The sequence below is a fragment of the Triticum aestivum genome, chromosome 5B (assembly GCF_018294505.1).
Source record: "Triticum aestivum cultivar Chinese Spring chromosome 5B, IWGSC CS RefSeq v2.1, whole genome shotgun sequence".
NCBI lineage: Eukaryota > Viridiplantae > Streptophyta > Magnoliopsida > Poales > Poaceae > Triticum > Triticum aestivum.
Genome location: NC_057807.1, coordinates 640,205,585 through 640,227,210, shown reverse-complemented (window position 1 = coordinate 640,227,210; position 21,626 = coordinate 640,205,585). Strand labels below are relative to the sequence as shown.

The following is a 21,626-nucleotide window of genomic DNA, read 5'->3' as shown; positions in this document are numbered from 1 at the left end:
AAGATGATCATTTTGGGAGATTTATAAAAATGGTAGTACCAACCAAATTGCACAGAATATGGTAATCTTCAGTAAGTTGTAGCATCTGAGCTCCATGATCCTCAGTAGGATGATCTGTCTCCTGCAAAAGATGGGCATATTCAGATATCTTCAGATAAGCACAAAAAGGACTGTCATCAATGTAACAGACTTGATGCTCAAGCAATCCATGTGTCTTTGATTCCTTAAAACCTCCACTTTTGCACATGGACCAAAGTTACATTGTGATAATATTTGTTACTGATCATCAGGGAACAAAGGAAGGGGGAGAACAATCATCAGACAATACTGTTACCATAAACAAAAATTATAAACCTGAACTTTCAGTATACACACATGACAGCATTCTTTCTTAGAACATTGCCATAGTTCAACTACTTGGAGCATAATTGGAACCGATCTCACTTGAGGCACAAAACACAGGGGAGGGGGAGAGATGACAAAAACAGACTGGAATATCACTGGAACTTGCCAGGCAATTCAAACACATCGTTTATGAAGACGGCGAAACCGAAAAGGAATAGAATAAATTGAAAGAACATATATTGGAGCTTCCCATAGCACTCGGAAGAAGAGACAGACACTGAATGGAACATCTTGTTAGCACTGGGAAGGAGGCGGCCGCAGAAGCAACTTATGATCTGCAAGCACCTACTCAATCTTCCATGCATGTAGGATGAGCGAGAAGCCGAGGCCCTGCAGCTGGGACTCCCTAAAAATCTGCGAGTACGACCACGGCATCGACTTCTCGGGCGCCTGGCATGTCTGGAACATGAACACGGCGTTGCTCGCCGTCGTCGGCCCGAAGAGCCAGCTGTGGACGTCCCAGAACACCTCCACCGGCAGGCCGTCGACGAGGATCGTCTGGTTTCCCCTGAACTTCCATGCCAGCCTCTTCACCTGCATCACCGGCTTCTTGTCGATGCGTATCTCGAGGCACGGGTCCTTGAGGCCGACGGTGTCGCACTCTATGACAAGGTCGTGGAACTGGCCATTGTCGCAGAACTGGGCCTTGGCGGAGTAAATCTTCTTGCCGTAGATGTGCTCCTTCCTGGCGACGAAGGCGGCGTTGAGCGCCGGGCGGTTGGCGCCGGTCTTGCGGTAGGCGTCCTTCTTCATGTCCCCGAGCAGGAGGGCCAGCTCGAGGTCGAAGAGCAGCGCGACGTAGAAGCCCTCGAGCGGCTCGGGACCCGCGCCGAACCTGGCGGCGGAGAGGTCCCAGAAGATGTCGACCTTGGCGCCGTCGGCGTCGAGGCTCTTGGAGCCCTTCTTCTTGGAGAAGAGCCAGGGCTTGATGTCCGCCTTGCAGAGGCTCTGGCCGGCCAGGCCGTCGACGGCGACGCTGAGGCCCTGCCCCATGAGGCTCTTGCTCCAGGTGACGGAGACGACGCAGGGCCGGCCGGCGAGCTGCGTCTGGTAGAGGCAGGTGACGAGGTTCTGCGCCGCGCCCTTGCCGGCGCTGCTGGAGGAGGAGGCCGCGTCCGCGATCTGGACGCCGCTCTCCCCGAAGCAGGACGGGAAGTCCCTCATGGCTCGCTCGCCCGCGCCGCGCTTTTCGGCAAACACCTTGCGTGCGTGGAGCCCCCGCTCAGAGCCCGGCGGAGCTCCCCGCAATGCCGGACAGGGGGAGCGGCGGCGCGCGGCACCCTCCTGCCCGCAGCTACACGGATTGCTGCCGCAGGGGATTTCTCGATCCGGCCGCAAGATCCCCCGCCTTTACTGCCGAAAGCGGCACCGCCAAGCACCGCCCGGAAAGCAAGCGACCCAATCGATCCGGCAGCAAGCTTCCGCCTTCACCCCCTTCGACCGCAGTCAAGCTCGAAGCTCGCACCTTCACCGCAGAAGCCTCCGAGGGGGGCGTGGAGAGGGGAGCAAGCTGGAGTGGGGAGAGCACCAGCAAGCAACCAAAGCAAAGCAGCAACCACTGGAGTATCTACTATCTACTACTCTATCTAGCTAGCAGCCAGAGGAGGGGGGAGGTGCGAGGAGCGAGGAAGCAAGCCAAGCCAAGCCAAGCCAAGCAGCGGCCAAGAAGTGAGAACAAGTAGTAGTAGGCGAGGCGAGCGGCAGTGGTGAGGAGGGGAGAAAGGAAAGGAAGGAGACAAAAGGTCCGGGGGATCAAATCAATGGGGGCAGCCCTACCAGATAACAACGCGGCACGCAGCGCTCACTGCCAGCCAGCCAACTCACGCTCACGGTGGAGGAGGAGGAGCAGGTGCCATGCCATTGCCCTCCTCTGCCTCTCTCCCTCCCTTTTGTAACTGCTGCCATTGCCCATGGTTTCTTTCTTTTGCTTGCGTGCCACTACAGTACAGCTTCAGTTAGCACTGGCTTGCTGAAGGTCGGGACATTGCTGTTGAGACACCAACAAAAAAAAGCAGGGGTAGTTTCTGATCTTTTTTTTACTGGCGTTGGAATGTTGGATGATATCTGGATCAGTGGGCGAGAGATTCCTGAGGTACGTGGAGACAATTGTCTCTCATGCCAATTTGCTGCTTGCAACTGTCCAAAAATGTTTTGGCCCTCTCTTGTGTGTGGTGGAGTACTTTCTCTTGGGTTTTTGCCCCTCTCTTGAGGTGAGTAGAGTCTGTCTACTGCCTTTTGCCATGAAAATGTTGGGAGTTGTGGGAGGAGGACAAGTTCACATGCATTACAGTGCAAAATGACTCGAGTCTGTACACTGCTACAGCGAATGCAGTCAGTGTTTACTCCATGCACGCCTGCCCTGCCCTGCCCCCATCTCTTGATGTTCTTTTTCTTTTCTAGAACAAAATTTAATTACCTGTAATTTCTTCTGTAGTGTGTGAGAGAGAGAGAGAGAGAGATTTTAATTTTTTGTAAAAAAATATGTGGCCACTTGGTTGATTATAGTACAGTGGGTGCAAGGTGGCTCTAGTACTTGTTTTGTAGGTGATGATGCCTCCAAACAAATCAAATAAAAATTAAAGGCAACTTGAGACTTGCCCTGCCATTGTCACCCAATTTTTTTTAAATTAGAGATGGTGTATACTTACATGTCGACACATGCTTTCTCAATTATTGCCCTCACATCAACTGCTTATACATCATCACATTATTGTATTTCTGTACATGCACTCCATGATTGGGTCATTGGGTGTGGCAAGTTAAATTCCACTGCATAGAATAGTGTCTCCCAAATTTGACTTTAGATCATGTGAAGCAACCAGTGATGCCGATGGTACCGTACCATAAATATTTAATACCACATGTGGCGTATAATATTGAGTTTTTTCTACTAGTGAATAAATAGGTAAGGAAATGGATTGGAAAAAGAAATCAAACTGGGACCTAATTTTCTTTTGGAGCAACAAACCAGAACTGCTGGCCCAGAACCAAAAGTGACGTGAGGTAACTGACATCAATGAGAAGGACAACGGTTTTCCTGGGCCTGGGGCCCGCCCATCTCATCCGTTAACTGCACACCCACGAGCAAGCATTTACTCGCCTCCTGGAGATCCAAGGAGTACTCTTTCCTTTCTCTCTGCTTCGTCTCCACGCAAAGGCACACACAAATTTTACATCTTTTTTGTTTTTAATAATGATCAGAACCAACTTGCTTTTTATCACATTCAGAAAACAGTGTTGCGTTCTTTCTGAAGGTAAACTAATAAACACAAGAACTTATTTACTTATTCAATAATACATGCGGAAATAAGGGACATGTTATGCTACTGTTCATCGATGATATGTCCATAACATGTCACTGGATCTCAGTCCACTTGAGCCGGCCACCCCAATATGTAGAAAAATGATACCGTTGAACGCACCAAGGTTGGGAGAGTCATGATTAACATGCATACGAGCACCTGCTCCCAACCCTAGCCGCCTCCTCCTTCCAATCCTAGCCGCCCCTCCTCCCTCCCTCGCCGCCGTCTGAGGCAGCCGTCGGGCAAGCCCGGGGACCCGGGGTGCCAAGGATGGTGGCGACGGGGCCTCGGTTGCCCTGCTGGGAACCCCAGATCTGGAGCGGCGGCTCCATTGGCAAGGCACGGCCGGCTATCAGCCGTGCGGGTGGTGGATCTGGTGTCCTGCCCGCGCGGGCGGCGGAATCCGGTGGTCGTTGGCAGTCGGCGGCGGCTTCTGCGATGGTCGGTGTGCACGATCCGGCGCGTCCCTTCCTCCCCTGTTCGGCGTGCAGGCCAGCCTGGTCGGGCCGCGCTTCCTCTTGGTCGCCGATTCTGTACAGGAGGTGTTGCTGGTGGCAGAGATCTAGTTCAGGCGAAATCACTGGCCGGGCATGACCGGCCGCGCCGACGACGATGCCTGAGGACGCTGTTTCCTCCTAGGAGGCGTCGGTATGGACTTATCTCCTCACTTCACCTTCCCCTAGGTTTTCCGGGCAAAATCCCTAACTCTGTTGGGCGGCGGAGGTGCTCACGGCGTCGTTACCTTCTTAAGGCGCCACTTTGGGAACCTTGGGGTTGGGCGACGCTTGTGGGTGGTGGGCGACAGCGGTGGTGCGGCCCTTTCCTAGCATGGATTTATGTTCGTTGCTTGGAGATGGAGTCGCGTAGGTGGAGGTCATCGGCTGGCGTCGTGGTGGCGTTAATGATGGAGGACCTGCCGAGGCTCGTGTAGGTGGAGGTCGTCGTTTGGCGTCGTGGTGGCGTAGATGGCGGATGACCTGTCAAGGTTGTCACCTCAATCTGCTCTGAAGATGGACCAGTGGATGATGGCGTCGACGACACATGTGAGTGCGTCAGACCGGTTTGAGCCCCGGACCCGGCAGATGGCTCGGTCGGGGCCTCCGGCTTTAGATGTTAGGCTTAGGTGAGAGGTATGGGTATGTGGCCCTGTTGGGGAACGTAGCATAAAATCAAAATTTTCTACGTAACACCAAGATCTATCTATGGAGAGACTAGGAACGAGGGGAAGGAGAGTGCATCTACATACCCTTGTAGATCGCTAAGCGGAAGCGTTCAAGAGAACGGGGTTGAAGGAGTCGTACTCGTCGTGATCCAAATCATCGGAGATCCTAGTGCCGAACGGACGGCACCTCCGCGTTAAACACATGTACAGCCCGGTGACGTCTCCCATGCCTTGATCCAGCAAGGAGAGAGGGAGAGGTTGAGGAAGACTCCATCCAGCAGCAGCACAACGGCGTGGTGGTGATGGACAAGCGTGGCAATCCTGCAGGGCTTCGCCAAGCACCGTGGGAGAGGAGGAGTACTTGGGAGAGGGGGAGGGCTGCGCCAGGGGCAAGGGTGAAGCTCCCATGCGCCTCCCCACTATATATAGGGGTGGAGGGGGCTGGTTTCTTGCCCTCCAAGTCCATTGGGGCGTTGGCAAAGGTGGGAGGAAAGAAATCCCATCATTTCCTTCCCCACCGATTGTTATCCCCCCTTTTTAGGGATCTTGATCTTATCCCTTCGGGATATGATCTTATTCCTTCTAAGGGGGGATCTTGGTGTGCCTTGACCAAGGGTTTGGGGCCTTGCCCCCACTACCCACGTTCATGTGGGTCCCCCATGCTGGTGGGCCCCACTCCGGAACCTTTTAGAACCTTCCCGGTACAATACCGAAAAATCCTGAACATTTTCTGGTGGCCAAAATAGGACTTCCCATATATAAATCTTTACCTCCGGACCATTCTGAAACTCCTCATGACGTCTGGGATCTCATCCGGGACTCCGAACAACATTCGGTAACCACATACAAACTTCCTTTATAAACCTAGCGTCATCGAACCTTAAGTGTGTAGACCCTACGGGTTCGAGAACCATGCAGACATGACCGAGACGTTCTCCGGTCAATAACCAATAGCGGGATCTGGATACCCATGTTGGCTCCCACATGTTCCATGATGATCTCATCGGATGAACCACGATGTCAAGGATTCAAGCAATCCCGTATACAATTCCCTTTGTCTAGCGGTATTATACTTGCCCGAGATTCGATCGTCGGTATCCCGATACCTTGTTCAATCTCGTTACCGGCAAGTCTCTTTACTCGTTCCGTAACACATCATCCCGTGATCAATCCCTTGGTCACATTGTGCACATTATGATGATGTCCTACCGAGTGGGCCCAGAGGTACCTCTCCGTCAACCGGAGTGACAAATCCCAGTCTCGATTCGTGCCAACCCAACAGACACTTTCGGAGATACCTGTAGTGCACCTTTATAGCCACCCAGTTACGTTGTGACGTTTGGTACACCCAAAGCATTCCTACGGTATCCGGGAGTTGCACAATCTCATGGTCTAAGGAAATGATACTTGACATTAGAAAAGCTTTAGCATACGAACTACACGATCTTTGTGCTAGGCTTAGGATTGGGTCTTGTCCATCACATCATTCTCCTAATGATGTGATCCCGTTATCAACGACATCCAATGTCCATGGTCAGGAAACCGTAACCATCTATTGATCAACGAGCTAGTCAACTAGAGGCTTACTAGGGACATGGTGTTTGTCTATGTACCCACACATGTATCTGAGTTTCCTATCAATACAATTATAGCATGGATAATAAACGATTATCATGAACAAGGAAATATAATAATAATAACTAATTTATTATTGCCTCTAGGGCATATTTCCAACAGTCTCCCACTTGCACTAGACTCAATAATCTAGCTCACATCGCCATGTGATTAACACTGACAGGTCACATAGCCATGTGACCAACATGCAAAGAGTTTACTAGTGTCACTAAACTAGTTCACATCACCATGTGATCAAGACTCAATGAGTTCTGGGGTTTGATCATGTTTTGCTTGTGAGAGAGGTTTTAGTCAACGGGTCTGCAACATTCAGATCCGTATGTATTTCTCAAATCTCTAGGTCATATTGTAAATACTGCTTCCACGCTCCACTTGGAGCTATTCCAAATGGTTGCTCCACTATACGTATCCGGTTTGCTACTCAGAGTCACTCGGATAGGTGTTAAAGCTTGCATCGACGTAACCCTTTACGCCGAACTCTTTATCACCTCCATAATCGAGAAACATTTCCTTATTCCTCTAAGTATAATTTTGACTGATGTCCAATGATCCGTTCCTGGATCATTCTTGTAACCCTTGACTGACTCATGGCAAGGCACACTTCCGGTGCGGTACACAGCATAGCATACTATAGAGCCTACGTCCGAAGCATAGGGGACGACCTTCGTCCTTTCTCTCTCTTCTGCCGTGGTCGAGCTTTAACTCTTAACTTCATACCTTACAACTCAGGCAAGAACTCCTTCTTTGACTGATCCATCTTGAACACCTTCAAGATCATGTCAAGGTATGTGCTCATTTGAAAGTACCATTTAGCGTTTTTGATCTATCCTCATAGATCTTGATGCTCAATGTTCAAGTAGCTTAATCCAGGTTTTCCATTGAAAAACACTTTTCAAATAACCCTATATGCTTTCCAGAAATTCTACATCATTTCTGATCAACAATATGTCAACAACATATACTTATCAGAAATTCTATAGTGCTCCCACTCACTTCCTTGGAAATACAAGTTTCTCATAAACTTTGTACAAACCCAAAATCTTTGATCATTCCATCAAAGCGTACATTCCAACTCCGAGATGCTTACTCTAGTCCTTAGAAGGATCGCTGGAGCTAGCATACCTTTTAGCATCCTTAGGATCGACAAACCTTTCTGATTGTATCACATACAACCTTTCCTTACAAAAACTAGTAAGGAAACTCGTTTTGACATCCAATTGGTTGATTTCATAAATGCAGCTAATGCTAACATGATTCCGACGGACTTAAGCATCGCTACAGATGAGAAAATCTCATCGTAGTCAACTCCTTGAACTTGTGAAAAACTCTTCGCCACAAGTCGAGCTTCACAGACAGTGACATTACCATTCACGTTTGTCTTCTTCTTAAAGATCCATTTATCTCAATGGCTTGCCGATCGGGCAAGTCCACCAAAGTCCATGCTTTGTTCTGATACATGGGTCCTATCTCGGATTTCATGGCTTCTAACCATTTGTTGGAATATGGGCCCACCATTGCTTCTCCATAGCTCGTAGGTTCATTGTTGTCTAGCAACATGACCTTCAAGACATGATTACTGTACCACTCTGAAGTAGTACACATCCTCGTCACCCTACGAGGTACGGTAGTGACTTGATCCGAAGTTTCATGATCACTATCATAAGCTTCTACTTCAATTGGTGTAGGTGTCACAGGAACAACTTCCTGTGCCCTGCTACACACTAGTTGAAGTGATGGTTCAATAACCTCATCAAGTCTCCACCATCCTCCCACTCAATTCTTTCGAGAGAAACTTTTCCTCGAGAAAGGACCTGTTTCTAGAAACAATTACTCTTGCTTCCGGATCTGAGATAGGAGGTATAGCCAACCATTTTGGGTATCCTATGAAGATGTATTTATCCGTTTTGGGTTCGAGCTTATCACGATGAAACTTTTTTCACATAAGCGTCGCAGCCCCAAACTTTCAAGAAACGACAACTTAGGTTTCTCCAAACCATAGTTCAAACGGTGTCATCTCAACGGAATTACGTGGTGCCCTATTAAAGTGAGTGCAGTTGTCTCTAATGCCTAACCCATGAACGATAGTGTTAATTCGATAAGAGACATCATGGTACGCACCATATCCAATAGGGTGCAACTATGATGTTCGGACACACCATCACACTATGGTGTTCCAGGCGGTATTAATTGTGAAACAATTTCCACAATGTCTTAATTGTGTGCCAAAGCTCGTAACTCAGATACTCATCTCTATGATCATATCATAGACATTTTATCCTCTTGTCACGATGATCTTCAACTTCACTCTGAAATTACTTGAACCATTCAATAATTCAGACTTGTGTTTCATCAAGTAAATATACTCAACATCTACTCGAATCATCTGTGAAGTAAGAACATAACAATATTCACTGCATGCCTCAGCACTCATTGGACTGCACACATCAAATGTGTTACTTCCAACAAGTTGCTATCTTGTTCCATCTTACAGAAAACGAGGCTTTTTTCAGTCATCATGCCCATGTGGTATGATTTGCATATCTCAAGTGATTCAAAATCAAGTGAGTCCAAACGATCCATCTGCATGGAGTTTCTTCATGGGTATACACCAATAGACATGGTTCACATGTCTCAAACCTTTTTAAAATGAGTGAGTCCAAAGATCCATCAACATGGAGCTTCTTCATGCGTTTTACACCAATATGACTTACATGGCAGTGCCATAAGTAAGTGGTACTATCATTACTATCTTATATCTTTTGGCATGAAAATGTGTATCACTACGATCGAGATTCAACAAACCATTCCTTTTAGGTGCAAGACCATTGAAGGTATTATTCAAATAAACAGAGTAATCATTATTGTCCTTAAATGAATAACCGTATTGCGATAGACATAATCCAATCATGTCTATGCTCAATGCAAACACCAAGTAACAATTATTTAGGTTTAATACCAATCTCGATGGTAGAGGGAGCGTGCGATGCTTGATCACATCAACCTTGGAAACACTTCCAACACATATCGTCAGCTCACCTTTAGCTAGTCTCCGTTTATTCCGTAGCTTTTATTTCGAGTTACTAACACTTAGCAACCGAACTGGTATCTAATACCCTGGTGCTACTAGGAGAACTAGTAAAGTACACATTAACATAATGTATATCAAATATACTTCTATCGACCTTTGCCAGCCTTCTTATCTACCAAGTATCTAGGGTGGTTCTGCTCCAGTGTCCGTTCCCTCATTACAGAAGCACTTAGTCTCGGGTTTGGGTTCAACCTTGGGTTTTCACTAGAGCAGCAACTGTTTTGCCGTTTCATTAAAGTATCCCTTCTTGCCCTTGCCCTTCTTTAAACTAGTGGTTTCACCAACCATCAACAATTGATGTTCCTTCTTGATTTCTACTTTCGTGGTGTTAAACATTGCGAATACCTCAAGGATCATCATATCTATCCCTGATATGTTATAGTTCATTATGAAGCTCTAGCAGCTTGGTGGCAATGACTTTGGAGAAACATCACTATCTCATCTGGAAGATCAACTCCCACTCGATTCAAGTGATTGTTGCACTCAGACAATCTGAGCACAAGCTCAACGATTGAGCTTTTCTCCCTTAGTTTGCAGGCTAAGAAAATCATCGGAGGTCTTATACCTCTTGACGTGGGCACGAGCCTGAAATCCCAATTTCATACCTCGAAACATCTCATATGTTCCGCGACATTTCGAAAACGTCTTTGGTGCCTCAACTCTAAACCGTTTAACTGAACTATCACGTAGTTATCAAAACGTGTATGTCCGATGTTCGCAACATCCACAGACGACATTTAGGGTTCAGCACACTGAGCGGTGCATTAAGGACATAACCTTTCTACTGTCCGTATAATCGCTACTGTCAACTTTCAACTATATTTTCTCTAGGAACATATCTAAAACAGTAGAACTAAAGCGCGAGCTATGACATAATTTGCAAAGGGCTTTTGACTATGTTCAAGATAATTAAGTTCTTCTAATGAACTCCCACACAGATAGACATCCCTCTAGTCATCTAAGTGATTACATGATCTGAGTCAACTAGGCCCTGTCAGATCATCACGTGAGACGGACTAGTCATCATCGGTGAACATCTTCATGTTGATCGTATCCACCATACGACTCATGCTCGACCTTTCGGTCTCTTGTGTCCCGAGGTCATGTCTGTACATGCTAGGCTCGTCAAGTCAACCTAAGTGTTTCCCGTGTGTAAATCTGGCTTACACCCGTTGTATGTGAACGTAAGAATCTATCACACCCGATCATCACGTGGTGCTTCGAAACGACGAACTTCCGCAACGGTGCACAGTTAGGGGGAACACTTTCTTGAAATTTTAATGAGGGATCATCTTATTTACTACCATCGTTCTAAGCAAATAAGATGCATAAACATGATAAACATCACATGCAATCAAATAGTGACATGATATGGCCAATATCATTTTGCTCCTTTTGATCTCCATCTTCGAGGCTCCATGATCATCATCGTCACCGGCATGACACCATGATCTCCATCATCATGATCTCCATCATCGTGTCTTCATGAAGTTATCTCGCCAACTATTACTTCTACAACTATGGCTACCGGTTAGCAATAAAGTAAAGTAATTACATAGCATTGTTTAATGACACGCAGGTCATACAATAAATTAAGACAACTCCTATGGCTCCTACCGGTTGTCATACTCATCGACATGCAAGTCGTGATTCCTATTACAAGAACATGATCAATCTCATACATCACATATCATTCATCACATTCTAATTGGCCATATCACATCACATAGCATACCCTGCAAAAACAAGTTAGACGTCCTCTAATTGTTGTTTGCATGTTTTACGTGGCTGCTATGGGTTTCTAGCAAGAACGTTTCTTACCTACGCAAAACCACAATGTGATATGCCAATTGCTATTTAACCTTCATAAGGACCCTTTTCATCGAATCCGTTCCGACTAAAGTGGGAGAGACTGGCACCCGCTAGCCACCTTATGCACCAAGTGCATGTCAGTCGGTGGAACCTGTCTCACGTAAGTGTACGTGTAAGGTCGGTCCGGGCCGCTTCATCCCACAATACCGTCGAAACAAGATTGGACTAGTAATGGTAAGCATATTGAACAAAATCAACACCCACAACTACTTTGTGTTCTACTCGTGCAAAGAATCTATGCAATCGACCTAGCTCATGATGCCACTGTTGGGGAACGTAGCATAAAATCAAAATTTTCTACGCAACACCAAGATCTATCTATGGAGAGACAAGGAATGAGGGGAAGGAGAGTGCATCTACATACCCTTGTAGATCACTAAGCGGAAGCGTTCAAGAGAACGGGGTTGAAGGAGTCGTACTCGTCGTGATCCAAACCACCGGAGATCCTAGTGCCGAACGGACGGCACCTCCGCATTAAACACATGTACAGCCCGGTGACGTCTCCCATGCCTTGATCCAGCAAGGAGAGAGGGAGAGGTTGAGGAAGACTCCATCCAGCAGCAGCACAACGGCGTGGTGGTGATGGAGGAGCGTGGCAATCCTGCAGGGCTTCGCCAAGCACCGCGGGAGAGGAGGAGTACTTGGGAGAGGGGGAGGGCTGCGCCAGGGGCAAGGGTGAAGCTCTCATGCACCTCCCCACTAGATATAGGGGTGGAGGGGGCTGGTTTCTTGCCCTCCAAGTCCATTGGGGCGTTGGCAAAGGTGGGAGGAAAGAAATCCCATCATTTCCTTCCCCACCGATTGTTATCCCCCCTTTTTAGGGATCTTGATCTTATCCCTTCGGTATATGATCTTATTCCTTCTAAGGGGGGATCTTGGTGCGCCTTGACCAAGGGTTTGGGGCCTTGCCCCCACTACCCATGTTCATGTGGGTCCCCCATGATGGTGGGCCCCACTCCAGAACCTTCTAGAACCTTCCCGATATAATACCGAAAAATCCCGAACATTTTCTGGTGGCCAAAATAGGACTTCCCATATATAAATCTTTACCTCCGGACCATTCCGAAACTCCTCATGACATCCGGGATCTCATCCGGGACTCCGAACAACATTCGGTAACCACATACAAACTTCCTTTATAACCCTAGCGTCATCGAACCTTAAGTGTGTAGACCCTACGGGTTCGAGAACCATGCAGACATGACCGAGACGTTCTCCGGTCAATAACCAACAGCGGGATCTGGATACCCATGTTGGCTCCCACATGTTCCATGATGATCTCATCGGATGAACCACGATGTCAAGGATTCAAGCAATCCCGTATACAATTCCCTTTGTCTAGCGGTGTTATACTTGCCCGAGATTCGATCGTCGGTATCCCGATACCTTGTTCAATCTCGTTACCGGCAAGTCTCTTTACTCGTTCCGTAACACATCATCCCGTGATCAACCCCTTGGTCACATTGTGCACATTATGATGATGTCCTACCGAGTGGGCCCAGAGATACCTCTCCGTCAACCGGAGTGACAAATCCCAGTCTCGATTCGTGCCAACCCAACAGACACTTTCGGAGATACCTGTAGTGCACCTTTATAGCCACCCAGTTACGTTGTGACGTTTGGTACACCCAAAGCATTCCTACGGTATCCGGGAGTTGCACAATCTCATGGTCTAAGGAAATGATACTTGACATTAGAAAAGCTTTAGCATACGAACTACACGATCTTTGTGCTAGGCTTAGGATTGGGTCGTGTCCATCACATCATTCTCCTAATGATGTGATCCCCTTATCAACGACATCCAATGTCCATGGTCAGGAAACCGTAAACATCTATTGATCAACGAGCTAGTCAACTAGAGTCTTACTAGGGACATGGTGTTTGTCTATGTACCCACACATGTATCTGAGTTTCCTATCAATACAATTATAGCATGGATAATAAACGATTATCATGAACAAGGAAATATAATAATAATAACTAATTTATTATTGCCTCTAGGGCATATTTCCAACAGGCCCAGCTTGCACCCCTTCATCATTTGGATAGGAGTAACGGCAGATGCTGCCAAGATGGCGGATTCAGGCATATATTGTTGTTATACTTTGTAAGTGAAGGAAATATGCCCTAGAGGAAATAATAAATTTGTTATTTTATATTTCCTTATATCATGATAAATGTATTTTATTAATGTTAAAATTGTATTAACCGGGAACTTGATACATGTGTGAATACATAGACAAAACATCATGTCCCTAGTATGCCTCTACTTGACTAGCTCGTTAATCAAAGATGGTTAAGTTCCCTAGCCATAGACATGTATTGTCATTTGATGAACGGGATCACATTATTAGGATAATGATGTGATGGACAAGAGCCATCCGTTAGCTTAGCATAATGATCGTTCAATTTTATTGATATTGCTTTCTTTGTGTCAAATATATATTCCTCCGACTATGAGATTATGCAACTCCCGGACACCGGAGGAATGCCTTATGTGCTATCAAACGTCACAACGTAACTAGGTGATTATAAATATGCTCTACAGGTATCTCCAAAGGTGTTTGTTGGGTTGGCATAGATCGAGATTAGGATTTGTCACTCTGAGTATCGGAGAGGTATCTCTGGGTCCTCTCCGTAATGCACATCATATGAAGCCTTGCAAGCAATGTGACTAATGAGTTAGTTACAGGATGATGCACTATGGAACGATTAAAGAGACTTTCCGATAACGAGATTGAACTAGGTATAGAGATACCGATGATCGAATCTCGGGCAAGTAACATAGCGATGACAAAGGGAATAGCTATGTTGACATTGCGGTTCGACCGATAAAGATCTTCGTAGAATATGTGGGAACCAATATGAGCATCCAGGTTCCCCTATAGGTTATTGACTGGAGAGGTGTCTCGCTCATGTCTACATAGTTCTCGAACCCGTAGGGTCCGCACGCTTAACGTTTGATGATGATTGGTATTATATGAGTTATGTGTTTTGGTGACCGAAGGTTGTTAGGAGTCCCGGATGAGATCACGAACATGACGATGAGTCTCGAAATGGTCGATAGGTAAAGATTGATATATTGGAAGGTGGTATTCAGACACCGGAAGGGTTCCAGAGTGTATCGGGTACAAACCAAAGTACCGGAGGGGTTACCGGAACACCCCAGTGGAAGATATGGGCCATATGGGCCATGGAGGGAGGCTAACCAGCCCACAAGGGGCTGGAGCGCCCCCAACAAGGGAGGAGGCCGAATTGGACTAGGGAAAGGGGGCGCCACCCCCTTTCCTTCTCCTACTCCCTCTCCTCCCCCCTTTCCACCTCCGTAAGAAGGGAAAAAAAGAGGGGCGGTGGCTCCCTTGGCGCGCCCCTGGTGGCTGATGTCTACTACACAACCTTCTTCTTGTAGATGTTGTTGGTCCTCCAAGTGCAGAGGTTTGTAGGACAGTAGCAAATTTCCCTCAAGTGGATGACCTAAGGTTTATCAATCCGTCGGAGGCGTAGGATGAAGATGGTCTCTCTCAAACAACCCTGCAACCAAATAACAAAGAGTCTCTTGTGTCCCCAACACACCCAATACAATGGTAAATTGTATAGGTGCAGTAGTTCGACGAAGAGATGGTGATACAAGTGCAATATGGATGGTAGATAAAGGTTTTTGTAATCTGAAATTATAAAAACAGCAAGGTAACTAATGATAAAAGTGAGCGTAAACGGTATTGCAATGGTAGGAAACAAGGCCTAAGGTTCATACTTTCACTAGTGCAAGTTCTCTCAACAATAATAACATAATTGGATCATATAACTATCCCTCAATATGCAACAAAGAGTCACTCCAAAGCCACTAATAGCGGAGAACAAACAAAGAGATTATGGTAGGGTACGAAACCACCTCAAAGTTATCCTTTTTGATCTATCTATTCAAGAGTCCGTAGTAAAATAACATGAAGATATTCTTTCCGTTCAATCTATCATAGAGTTCATACTAGAATAACACCTTAAGACACAAATCAATCAAAACCCTAATGTCACCTAGATACTCCATTGTCACCTCAAGTATCCGTGGGCATGATTACACGATATGCATCATACAATCTCAGATTCATCTATTCAACCAACACAAAGTACTTCAAAGAGTGCCCCAAAGTTTCTACCGGAGAGTCAAGACGAAAACGTGTGCCAACCCTTATGCATAGGTTCATGGGTGGAACCCGCAAGTTGATCACCAAAACATACATCAAGTGGATCACGTGATATCCCATTGTCACCACAGATAAGCATGGCAAGACATACATCAAGTGTTCTCAAATCCTTAAAGACTCAATCCGATAAGATAACTTCAAAGGGAAAACTCAATTCATCACAATAGAGTAGAGGGGGGGGGGACATCATAAGATCCAACTATAATAGCAAAGCTCGTGATACATCAAGATCGTGCCATAGAGAGAACACAAGAGAGAGAGAGAGAGAGATCAAACACATAGCTACTGGTACATACCCTCAGCCCCGAGGGTGAACTACTCCTCCTCATCATGGAGAGCGCCGGGATGATGAAGATGGCCACCGGTGATGGACTCCCCCTCCGGCAGGGTGCCGGAATGGGCTCCCGAGAGGTTTTTGGTGGCTACAAAGGCTTGCGGCGGCGGAACTCCCAATCTATCTTCTTTTTCGATGTTTTTAGGGTATATGGGAATATATAGGCGAAAGAAGTCGGTCGAGGAAACCTCGAGGGGCCCACGAGACAGGGGGGCGCGCCTAGGGGGTGGGCGCGCCCTCCTATCTCCTGGCCTCCTTGAAGCTTCCCTGGCTTGTACTCCAAGTCTCATGGATCATGTTCGTTCCAAAAATCACGCTCCCGAAGGTTTCATTCCGTTTGGACTCCGTTTGATATCCCTTTTCTTCGAAACACTGAAATAGGCAATAAAACAACAATATGGGCTGGGCCTCCAGTTAATAGGCGAGTCCCAAAAGTAATATAAAAGTGTATAATAAAGACCGTAATCATTCAAAACAGATAGTATAATAGCATGAATGCTTCATAAATTATAGATACGTTGGAGACGTATCAGCATCCCCAAGCTTAATTCCTGCTCGTCCTCGAGTAGGTAAATGATAAAAGAAAGAATTTATGAAGTGTGAATGCTATCAGGTGCACTGATCAATGATAATTTCAATCACCTTTTCTAGCATGATTATATGTCATTAGAGTAGTTCATCTCATAAAACTTCCCACGATCAAGTAACAAGATATTCACATGTTAAAGCATAGACCATAAACTTTCTTGAAAACTAGCAAACTTCATTCTTAGTCATCAAACAATTACAATTCATCTTATTTTCAGTAAGGGTCTATGTCAGAGCTTTGATTTAGCAAACTCCACATACTCAAGTATCATATAGTCTTCTACAATTACTAACACTCATGCAATACTTGTGGTTATGAAGTTTTAATCAGATACTGAGAAAGATAGGGGCTTATAGTGTTGCCTCCCAACGTATTCACCTTTGGGTGATGTCAACAAAAATAGTTCATGCTAACTTACATTCACCTTTGGGTGGTTATCAGGATCTTTCCAACACGAGGTGCTTGCCAAAGGATAAAATGAAAAAGGGAAAGGTGAAGATCACCTTGACTCTTGCATAAAGTAAAAGACATAAAGTAAAAAGATAGGACCTTCGCAGAGGGAAGCAGAGGTTGCCATGCGCTTTTATGGTTGAATGCACAAAATCTTAATGCAAAAGAACGTCACTTTATATTGCCACTTGTATATGGACCTTTATTATGCAGTCCGTCGCTTTTATTGCTTCCATAACAAGATCGTATAAAGCTTATTTTCTTCACACTAATAGCTCATACATATTTAGAGAGCAATTTTTATCGCATGCACCGATGACAACTTACTTGAAGGATCTTACTCAATCCATAGGTAGGTATGGTGGACTCTCATGGCAAAAACTGGGTTTAAGGATATTTGGAAGCACAAGTAGTATCTCTACATCGTGCAAGGAATTTTAGCTAGCATGAGGGGGAAGGAAAGCTCAACATGTTTGAATGATCCTTGACAATATACTTTAACTGAGATGTGAGAAAACATAACCCATTACGTTGTCTTCCTTGTCCAACATCAACTCTTTAGCATGTCATACTTAATGAGTGCTCACAATTATAAAAGATGTCTAAGATAGTATATTTATATGTGAAATCTCTCTTCCTTCAATATTCTTTCATGAATTGTTCAAATGACCAATACAATGCATGCTAACCTTCAATAAATTTACAACCTCTACTTCTTAGATGTGAAGTCATTACTCCCCATGGGATAAGCAAATGAGATATATATATAATTTCAGATTTATGACATTCAACTCATTCAACCATTTACTCATAGGATATAAGTGAAGCACACGAGTAAATGACAAACTACTCCAAAAGATATAAGTGAAGATCAATGAGTAGTTAAATAGTTATGCAACTATGTGAAGACTCTCTCTCATTTAAGAATTTCAGATCTTGGTATTTTATTCAAACAGCAAGCAAAGCAAAATAAAATGACATTGCAAGGATAACACAACTCATGTGAAGAAGCAAAAACTTAGGTTCAAGCGATACTAACTGATAATTATTGAAGAAGAAAGGTGGGATGCCTATCGGGGCATCCCCAAGCTTAGATGCTTGAGACTTCTTGAAATATTATCTTGGGGTTCCTTGGGCATCCACAAGCTTGAGCTTTTGTGTCTCCTTAATTCATCTCATATCATGGTTTCTCTATTTCTCGAAAACTTCATCCACATAAAACTCAATAAGAACTCGTGGGATAAGTTAGTATGAATCAATGCAAAACCTTATCATTTTCTACTGTAACAAATCACTAAAATTATTATTCAACATTGCATACTAAATGCCTCTGCAAATTTAATACTCCTATAATCAAATAGAATCATTAAACAAGCAAACATATGCAAACAATGCAAACATAACATCAATCTGCCAAAACAGTATAGTCTGTAAAGAATGCAAGATTCATCATACTTCCCTAACTCCAAAAATTATGAGAAAAATACTATGTTGTAGAAGATTCATCAGAGCTCAATTTTAAAAAAGTTCCAACATTATACCATTCTCTTAATTTTCTAGGGAATTGTTGCCACAGCGGTAAACTTTCTGTTTTCAAACAGCAACATGTATACTAGCAAAATAAGCATGGTAAAGGCTATCCTTGACATTTTTATTGAAAATAGAGATGCAAAACATTATTATAAATAACAGAAATCAAATGCTAACAAAATAAAATGATGCTCCAAGCAAAACACATATCATGTGGTGAATAAAAATATAGCTCCAAGTAAAGTTACCAATAAGCGAAGACGAAAGAGGGGGCGCCTTCCGGGGCATCCCCAAGCTTAGGCTCTTGGTTGTCCTTATATATTACCTTGGGGTGCCTTGGGCATCCCCAAGATTAGGCTCTTGCCACTCCTTATTCCATAGTCCATCGAATCCTTACCCAAAACTTGAAAACTTCAACCACACAAAACTCAACACAAAACTGGTAAGCTCCGTTAGTATAAGAAAATAAGTCACCACTTAGGTACTGTTGTGAACTCATTCTAAATTCATATTGGTGTTAAAACTACTGTATCCTAACTTCTCTATGATTCATACCCTCCGATACTACTCATAGATTCATCAAAATAAGCAAACAACACATAGAAAACAGAATCTGTCAAAAACAGAATAGTCTGTAGTAATTTGTATCATTCGAATACTTATGTAACTCTAAAAATTCTGAAATAAATTGGTGGACCTGAGGAATTTTTCTATTAATCATATGCAAAAAGAATCAACCTAAAAGCACTCTCCAGTAAAAATATGGCAGCTAATCTCGTGAGCGCTGAAGTTTCTGTTTTTTTACAGCAAGATCATGAAGACTTCACCCAAGTCTTCCCAAAGGTTCTACTTGGCACAAACACTAATTAAAACATAAAACCACATCTAACCAGAGGCTAGATGAATTATTTATTACTAAACAGGAACAAAAATCAAGAAACAAAAATAACATTGGGTTGCCTCCCAACAAGCGCTATCATTTAACGCCCCTAGCTAGGCATGATGATATCAATGATGCTCACATAAAAGATAAGAATTGAAACATAAAGAGAGCATCATGAAGAATATGACTAGAACATTTAAGTCTAACCCACTTCCTATGCATAGGGATTTTGTGAGCGAACAATTTATGGGAACGATAATAAACTAGCATAGGAAGGCAAAACAAGCATACCTTCAAGATTTTAAGCACATAGAGAGGAAACTTGACATTATTGCAATTCTTACAAGCATATGTTCCTCCCTCATAATAATTTTCAGTAGCATCATGAATGAATTCAACAATATAACCAGCACCTAAAGCTTTCTTTTCATGATCTACAAGCATAGAAAATTTACTACTCTCCACATAAGCAAAATTCTTCTTATTCGGAATAGTGGGAGTATCATAAGCGACTTGAATACTATAAATTGTTTCCACATTCAAAGAGTAATGTTCAGAAAAAGGGTAATCATAATCATGACAAGTTTTATAAATATAATCATCTCTACTTCTTATAACATAAGTTTCATCACAATAATCATCATAAGTAGCAACTTTGTTCTCATCATAATCGATTGAAACCTCTTCCAAGATAGTGGAATCATCACTAAATAAAGTTGACACTCTTCCAAATCCACTTTAATATTCATCAAAATAAGATTCAATATCCTCCAAAATAGTGGGATCATTACTTCCTAAAGTTGACACTCTTCCAAACCCACTTTCATCAATATAATCATCATAGGTAAGAGGCATGCTATCATCATAACAACTTTGCATATCAAAACTTGAGAGGCTAAAAATATCATCTTCATTAAATGTAGCATCCCCAAGCTTGGGTCAAACATTAATTTCAGCAAATATATTCTCAAATATGTCATTCTCATCAAACATAGCTTCCCAAAGCTTGGGCCTTTTCATATCATAAGCATAATCACTCTCATCATTAATAGTATGGATAGCACCAATAGTATAGCAATTATCATCATCACAATAAGTAGTAGGAGCAACATCATTTGGGAGGGATACCTTTTTACCTTTGTTGCTCCTTCTTTTCTTTTTCTTCTTCACATTATGTGTGGGTTCAACTTTCTTCTTTGAGCTCCTTATTGATGAGATTGGTTGAATAGAAAGCTCCTCCTCGTTACCTGATTCATCATAAGAAATAATAGGAGGATATTGGTAAGTATCTTCCCTTTCATTAGTATTCTCTTCATCTTCTATTTGCTTTCTTTTCTTTATGTAATTGGCAATATAAGGATTTTCAATGCAATTCACCACACAATACATATAAATTTCCTCTAGATCAAATTCAAGAAGGTTATAACGGGCAAATTCTGGAAGAAATTTAGTTAAACCTTTCATTTCTTCGTAACCCATAAGCAAACTAAGTTCATTATAATGTGCAAGGGTGATCAAATCATCACAATTTTTGGACATGATTCGATCATGAAACAATTTGCATCGGAGATGTAAATGACCACTTTCATTGCAAAGTTCACAAGTACGGCAAAGGAAATATAATTTTCAGCACTCTCCCTTAGCCTTTCTTGCAACAATTTAGTTTCTACATGCTTATGCCTCTTGCAATATCTATCTTCTCTATTTGGTGTATCTATGCAAACTCAATGCTCTCCACAAAAATCAACATGCTTATAGGAGACATTTTCATCATAACTAGTGCAATCATCATTAGTACTATGGATATTCAAAGAGTTCATACTAACAACATTGCAATCATACTCATCATTCAAGGATTTAGTACCAAGCATTTTAATGCATTCTTCTTCTAGCAATTGAGCACAATTTTCCTTTCCATCAAACTCACGAAAGATATTAAAAAGATGAAGTGTATGAGACACACTCAAATCCATTTTTTATAATTTTCTTTTATAGACTAAACTAGTGATAAAACAAGAAACAAAAAGATTTGGTTGCAAGATCTAAAGATATACCTTCAAGCACTCACCTCCCCGGCAACGGCGCCAGAAAAGAGCTTGATGTCTACACACTACCCTCTTCTTGTGTACGTTGTTGGGCCTCCAAGTGCAGAGGTTTGTAGGACAGTAGAAAAT

General features: G+C 43.8%; 1 protein-coding gene across 1 annotated transcript; it reads right to left on the bottom strand.

Annotated features, from left to right (window-relative positions):
• Positions 1-330: 330 nt before the first annotated feature.
• On the bottom strand, positions 331-2,311 carry LOC123113835 (uncharacterized). The gene has a single exon (XM_044535149.1). It carries the CDS (start codon positions 1,567-1,569, stop codon positions 691-693), a length of 879 nt encoding a protein of 292 aa, XP_044391084.1. The 5' UTR covers positions 1,570-2,311; the 3' UTR covers positions 331-690.
• Positions 2,312-21,626: the final 19,315 nt, after the last annotated feature.